We start from the raw sequence: 6,754 nt of genomic DNA on the forward strand, positions 1-6,754 counted from the left end.
AAATCCAGTTACTTCTAGAAAAGAAAAGGTTAATATTCATATCCTAATAGGTAAAGGAAAATTTTAGGGGAATGATACCCCCCTGACGGATAAAATCCCCCCTCTAATGTTATTCGTTAAGTTTTAAAGTAAAAGAAAAATGTTATAGTGGGTGAATTTATCCTCAAGCAGTAAACCATTCTCACAGAAACCGTTAAAGGGGGGGATTTTATCCGTTTAAGGACGGGAAAATATCATTCCCCAAAATTTATCCTTTAATGGCCAGCTTGAGGCTTTTCAATGGCCGGTCATATTATCCCATTACATATATAGATATCGAAGATCCTGATCCATTTAAGTAAAAGGACTTAACCTCATATCAAGACAACTCCAGAAGAGAGCAAAAGGAGCATGTCAAAAACATACAATATTGTTTTAGACATAGAAAGGAAGGGAGTTTGAAATAATAGTAAAAAAAAAGATGAAACAGTTTGATATTTGAATGACTGCATGCCATGGGATTCAGTTTTGTAGCAAGCTGCTTCTCCTTTACTGCCACTACCCTTTTACCGAGCAATCGATTCTAAAAAATAGCAGGAAGACTGTTAGCCTTCTCCTAGGCCCCGTTTGTTTGAGATTATGACCACGGATTGTGAGCCCCAACCGATTATTGTAGTCAAAATTACATTAATTTTGAGTCCAACCATCGGCTGGGGGGCTTACAATTGGTTGTTACAATCTCAAACGAACAGGGTCCAAGAATAGAGAACCAGTTATTAATTCCCTGCAGTTGAAAAGCTCTCCGAAGACAATGCAGGCGGGCTTCCATTGGAACAACTTAAGCAGCTTTCAGTAGGAGGCTTCTCTTGCACGGTTTCATTGGCAAGCACTTCCTTTGCATGTTCCAACAGACGATTCAGGTACCATGTTTGTGCAGCAATGATTTCCTCCACATTCTTCTTAATCTGTCCAATCATCAACCAGTGAAACTTGACTTGTAACTAAAAACATAATAAAAATAGATTAGCAGATCAATGAGGCGAATAAAATCAAGAAAAAATAAGATTGCGAACAATTATATACAGGAAACATGGAATTTTTATTTATTTTTTGATATGTAAGCTGGGGTTTGGCGGGGACCCTGCTCGTTTATTAGATAAAGAGAGAGATATTACATTCATGGGCACAAGATGCCTTCCCTAACTCGAACACATGAGAGAAGAAGATCCAAAAGTCAGGATAGAACATTGGACCTAAGAGATCGAACTTCTCAATACTCGTGAGTGACATAATCGGCTAGTTTGATGGGAGTATGTTGGGATCTTTGGGAGAGTCATAGGCGATATTTCATTGAAACCTTCTGTCATGATTCATTTGAGTCCTGCAGATTTGGGCCCTCTTCCTCACTGTCCTCTTGCTCAATTGGGGTCAATTTGACAGGATGACGCTCATCTAACCATCTAACCATGATACTTCCTTTTTTCGTGCTTCTTGACTAGGCTCTTAAAAACATGGAACTTCTTTTTATATATTATATATCAGGTTTACATATTTTACTTCCATGGGACCTTGATATCATAATTTTTTGAAGAGCAACAATTCAGAATGGGAATATATCCAGAATGTGCAATTCACTATACAAAATTTTCAAAACTCCCAAACCCAAACAAAGAAACTTAGGTAGTTCATAATCTCAGCAGAGTACACCTGAAGAATATGGCAAGACATGCAGTCCAAGCAAGGTTAATCGCCACCCTCTGCACTGAATTGATGTTGCTTTTCCTTTATTAACCAAATTCAAATGGCTCCCCCCCCCCCCCCCCCAGCCAAATCAATTTTCAAATGCTCACGATTCAAGTCCACTTTACAATGAAATTAGATTTCCAAAAACCTTACTATCACGACTAAATGGAGAAACATGAATGCGGAAACAAAAGAGGACAAAAATAAATCAGATGAATAACATCAACAAGAAACAAGACACAATCACATATTACAAGAAAAACATTGAGCTTTGAAGTCCTGCATTAGCAATCATAGGAATCTAAACATCATGTTAGAAACTCACAGCAAGAGAAAAATTTTTATGAATCACAATGGTTCATATGTGAAAAGGCAAATGAATTTTTTATATCAAGTTAGAATTAGGATTTGACATATATCAAGTTAGAACTGTTTATATGGTATAAATGAATTTTTTTATTGCAATTAAAGAAGATTACTAAGCTGTCAGAATTGTTATAAATCCTAATAAAAATAAATAGTTGTGGGAGATCAGATCGAATATTTTTTTCTATAAATATAGATTGCTATAACTAAGAACAAGGGGCCTTACTTCGAGTTTTTTGTGCAGTTTCATCCGTCCTTCCATTTGCGCTCTTGATGCCTCTTTGATCTCACAGCCACTGAATATATAGCATCTCATGTCAGGTTAATAATAATTTTTGGCTTATACTTAAAAAGCTTCTATACAATAGAAATGTAGGCCTTTGTGCATTCAATTTATTAGTTTACAGACATGAAAATGGCTTGTTGGATGATATATCTTACTTGTTCCTATCAGGGGTCAACACCCATGCAGGTGAAGAAGTATTGTTTCCTTGGCCATCAGAAAGGTAGCAAGCTGCAGTCCAAAATTCCAATGCACATGCAAGCAAAGTCATTGTCTAGCATCTTGATCTCCATGGAAGTATGGAATAATCCAGCAAGAAAAAGTAGGAAAACATGCATACTAGGAACAAGCAAAAAATATGGGAAAAACCTACCATCTTTGAATTTTTCTGGTAGGTCTTTGCCTGATTTTTTTGCCAATCTGTATTTCTGGTAAGCAATAAGGAACATTATTACTAAAATTAAAAAAATTCACTTCTATAGTTCCACCATAGCATCTGATTAATTGTAGGACAAATATAGGTAACATAAGCTCATACGCCGGATGCTGATGAAATTTAAACTTAGAGAATCTTGTTAAGAAAATGAAAATCGAATAAGAGAACATTTTTTTGAATGGCAATATATAAATAACTCAACCAGCATATATACCTGAAGGTGACTTTTCAAGTGAAAAAGTGTAACTCCCTTCACACCCATAGTCCTCATGATACTCTTTGGCGTCGCTACTGCAATTAAAATCAAAACCATAATATGAACTGTGGAAATGCAGCAAGTGCATGCATAAGTTACGATAAAAAGGTAAAATCTATTGCCAATAGCAACATAAGATTAAATCAATCAACTGAAAATATCATTAATAATAATAATTTCAAGGTAAAAATTATGTTGTTGTAGTATATAGAATATGAAATTTTATAAACATTGATATAAGCCACGAAGAAATTCTATCCTGTTAGCATTTTTCATTGTCTTCCACTTGGTTACAACTTATAGGGAAGGTACTACATATAAGTAGTGTCATAAATTCATTTTAACATCCATGGGTACTAAACTACTACAGAGAAATACAATTTAAATAACAGAAAAGAGCTCTCAAAAGATTGAAAAATCCAATTCTTCAATAGTCGGATAAAGATATTAAGCGATGATCAAATGGACACTTAAAAATAGAAGGAAGAAAATAATGGAGAAAATATATTTATCATGTGAAGTTTTTTACAACACAATCAATGGTCACAGGAATAGACAAAAAATTGTGGGATGATCGAGATCACCACTTGCAAGTTGCAAAAGCAGCTCCTCTGTGAGTAAACAATTGTAAAATTGTCTCAAATGTACAGAGAAGAGAAAAAAGATAAAACCAAACAAGTCAGAATACCATATAGCAACCTAACCTACTTACACAAACACAAATAGTAGATAGCTAACCAAACCTATTTACACAAACACACATAGCTAACCTAACCCCAGCTTACCAATCAAAAAAAAGAAAGAAAGTATGTATGCCTTTACGTACGTAGAGCATAATAACTCCCGCCAATTATATCCAATCATACAGTGAAACTACGAAAGAGAAAAATACAATAAAGGCTATCTAAATAAGAAAAATAGAACAATGCGTTCTTCCAGAATTACGAGTCGAAATAAAAACGAGAAAAAGGAGTAGAAAAAACCTTCGTTCCTTGTAAACTACCATGAAATCTGAAATACCCCAAAATATCCTCCAGCGAAATTTGCCCCTCTTAAGTAGGGAAGGATGTTTTTGTCCTTTGAATTAAGAAGTGATTAGGGTTTCCTTAGAATTATTTCTATAGATGGTTCTGGTTATCTTTATTCAGTCTTGTATACTTGTAGAGATTTCTTTGCCGGTATAGGGCATTGTCATGTCCTAGGCCGTGTATATGGTCTGCACCACAAAATCTGTCATGCAACTTCTTATTTTGATTTCTTTGCTTTCTCATTGATTAAGCCACTCTTCAACACATTGTGTTAGAATTTTTAAACAAAATAATAAAAAGATTTGAAAAGTCAAAGATGTTTTTTCTTTTTGTTTAAAAAATTTGGAGGGAAGATTCAAATTATGTTTCCCTCTCTTGTTTTAAAGCAAAAGACTTTTGCATATGTGGGGACTTGAACCCAAGACCTTGGTGAGTGTGCTTGTGGTGTGTTTTCAAAACCAAAACCGTTTTTGTCTTTTAATGGTAATTAAGAGAGAAACGTTTATGTCTTTTAATGGTAATTAAGAGAGAAACGTTTTTGTCTTTTAATGGTGATTAAGAGAGAAACGTTTTTTGTCTTTTAATGGTGATTAAAAGAGAAACGTTTTTGTCTTTTAATGGTAATTAAGAGAGAAACATTTTTGTCTTTTAATGGTGATTAAAAGAGAAACGTTTTTTGTCTTTTAATGGTGATTAATTATCCTCCAACAGTCATATTCACATCTATAAAAAGAAGAGAACAACACCATTGGAGGATATAGTTTTTTACAGAAAAAAACATCAAAGTTTCTGCTTGTCTTCTTCCTTTCCTCCGTTCTGATCTGAGCACAGTTCTACGGTGATTCTGGGTGGACCAGTCAGCGAATGCACGTGGACTGGAGCCAACTTTGGCTGTTTTATCTTGGAGCATCGGTTCGCGGATCCCGGTTTGCACCGGTAGGGGGCGGATATGATTCTTAAGGAGAGTGACCAGTGGCACGACTCAGCCTTCTTCTTCTCGATCTGTTTTACAGAAACGTTTTCTACAAAAGCTAAGTACTGATTTATTTACATTTCTAATTTCTGGATTCAATCAAGCCATATATCAGACCCTACTGGACAACATCTAATTTGTCCAACACATTGTTACAGACTTACTACAGGCTTCTTTCTTTGTCTACTATAACAATTATTTTCCATACAAGTAACTCTTGATACCTATAAATAGAACTAAAGAATCCCATATATTACTAAGAAAATCCTAAAAAATCATATAAGATACCAAGGGCATATTACATATGCATGAACCTCCAACAAAAGCTATAAAATATAGACTAAAAGAAATAGCAAAATAACCCAAAGAAATTTCAACAGCTAATCAACAAACTCGGAGAGAGAGAGAGAGAGAGAGAGAGAGAGAGAGAGAGAGAGAGAGAGAGAGAGAGAGAGAGAGAGAGAGAGATCATGCTCATATTATTTTAAATCACGGTACACTTAAAATTTCTGAAGAAATTACATTAAGAAATAATCAAAATCGATGCAGGCTGCCAAAACACCATTAATAGATTCAAGAAAATAATTTTTTCTCCGAAGTAACAGTGAATCAGAAATATTGAAAAACAGGATAACAAAATATGATGCCAGCCAGTTGACTCACACCTACATAAAAGACTACCAAACTAGCCCAGACCAACCGAACAACAATATCATTTGAACATAACCCTAAAATAACCATCGAACAAATACTAGAACATAAGCACAGTGGGGAAAAAGAAAAACATTAAGATCACCATAATACCATGAAAATCCAAGACAAAGAAAAAAAAATACACAGTGAAGAAGCTAATGTCAGAGGAACAAAGTTAAAAAACGAATAGGAAACAACATATTATTAATAATACCATCAAAGTCTTGGTCTGAAATGCTAGAATATGTAGCTATAGAAATGCAAGAATGTTGCTTACTCATGGAGTAGGATCGAATATCCTTAAAAAATAGATTAGAGACTGTAGTTAGAACATGAGAACTCACCGCTGGGTCCTCCGAGCTGAGTCACGGCTCTAACGAATCGCTCGTGAAGGTCTGTTGTCCATCGAAGGCGAGGTTTTGAATCCACTATGAGAACATGAAATGGAAGATTTGATCTCTGGCTCTCTTCCCGTCTAATCATCGCTTCGTGGGGTTTACTAAAACGAGAGGACATTTTCTCACAAACAAAGAAAGAAAACTCAGAAGAAGGTGAAAATTGAAAAAGCACAACAAAACTCCACTTCAGTTAAAGATGAATGATTATTTTCAGTGAATTCAAAAACATGAAAAAAGCACCATGAATACACACTAAGAAGGTGGTTGGCCTTGCTGCAAGAACAATGGCTTTGTCCTCATATTCCTTCAGAGATTAATTAGGAGTCGAAATTAAATGGGTGCCTAAAGGGGAAAATAATGAGATTTTGTCTGACAATTTTCAAGGCTAGATGAACTGGTCCACGCTGGAACCTCTCTGCATATTTAGAAATATTGCAGTGGATACTGCCGCGCAATTAACATTCTGAGGCAAGGGCAATGCTAGAATAGTAAAGCAGGGCCCCACCTCATGAGTGCAAGTGTCAGGCCAATACATCTGGTTAAGACGGGATTTGCAAGGCAATTTAGTGGGAACAAAACTTGGCTAATAGCAAAGGGTG

At 35.4% G+C, this 6,754-nt stretch overlaps 1 protein-coding gene across 1 annotated transcript; it reads right to left on the bottom strand.

Annotated features, from left to right (window-relative positions):
- Positions 1 to 338: 338 nt before the first annotated feature.
- On the bottom strand, positions 339 to 6,383 carry LOC143878178 (protein PHR1-LIKE 2-like). The gene is made up of 6 exons (XM_077380483.1): positions 6,102 to 6,383; positions 3,022 to 3,098; positions 2,745 to 2,799; positions 2,530 to 2,602; positions 2,315 to 2,384; positions 339 to 944 (listed from the first exon to the last, which is right to left on the bottom strand). The coding sequence occupies exons 1-6, from the start codon at positions 6,271 to 6,273 to the stop codon at positions 756 to 758; spliced, it is 636 nt and encodes a 211-aa protein (XP_077236598.1). The 5' UTR covers positions 6,274 to 6,383; the 3' UTR covers positions 339 to 755.
- Positions 6,384 to 6,754: the final 371 nt, after the last annotated feature.

Source organism: Tasmannia lanceolata, unplaced genomic scaffold, assembly GCF_043159265.1.
Source record: "Tasmannia lanceolata isolate RefF3 unplaced genomic scaffold, GAP_Taslan_0.1 ptg000006l, whole genome shotgun sequence".
Lineage (NCBI taxonomy): Eukaryota > Viridiplantae > Streptophyta > Magnoliopsida > Canellales > Winteraceae > Tasmannia > Tasmannia lanceolata.

What these genes read in the sequence shown, in the direction of transcription:
- LOC143878178 (XM_077380483.1), bottom strand. Translation starts at nt 6,273, where the DNA reads ATGTCCTCTCGTTTTAGTAAACCCCACGAAGCGATGATTAGACGGGAA. An exon ending in TCAGCTCGGAGGACCCAGCG is followed by an intron (nt 3,099 to 6,101) that starts GTGAGTTCTCAT and finishes TTTTAATTGCAG; the next exon opens with TAGCGACGCCAAAGAGTATC. An exon ending in AACTGCACAAAAAACTCGAA is followed by an intron (nt 945 to 2,314) that starts GTAAGGCCCCTT and finishes ATGATTGGACAG; the next exon opens with ATTAAGAAGAATGTGGAGGA.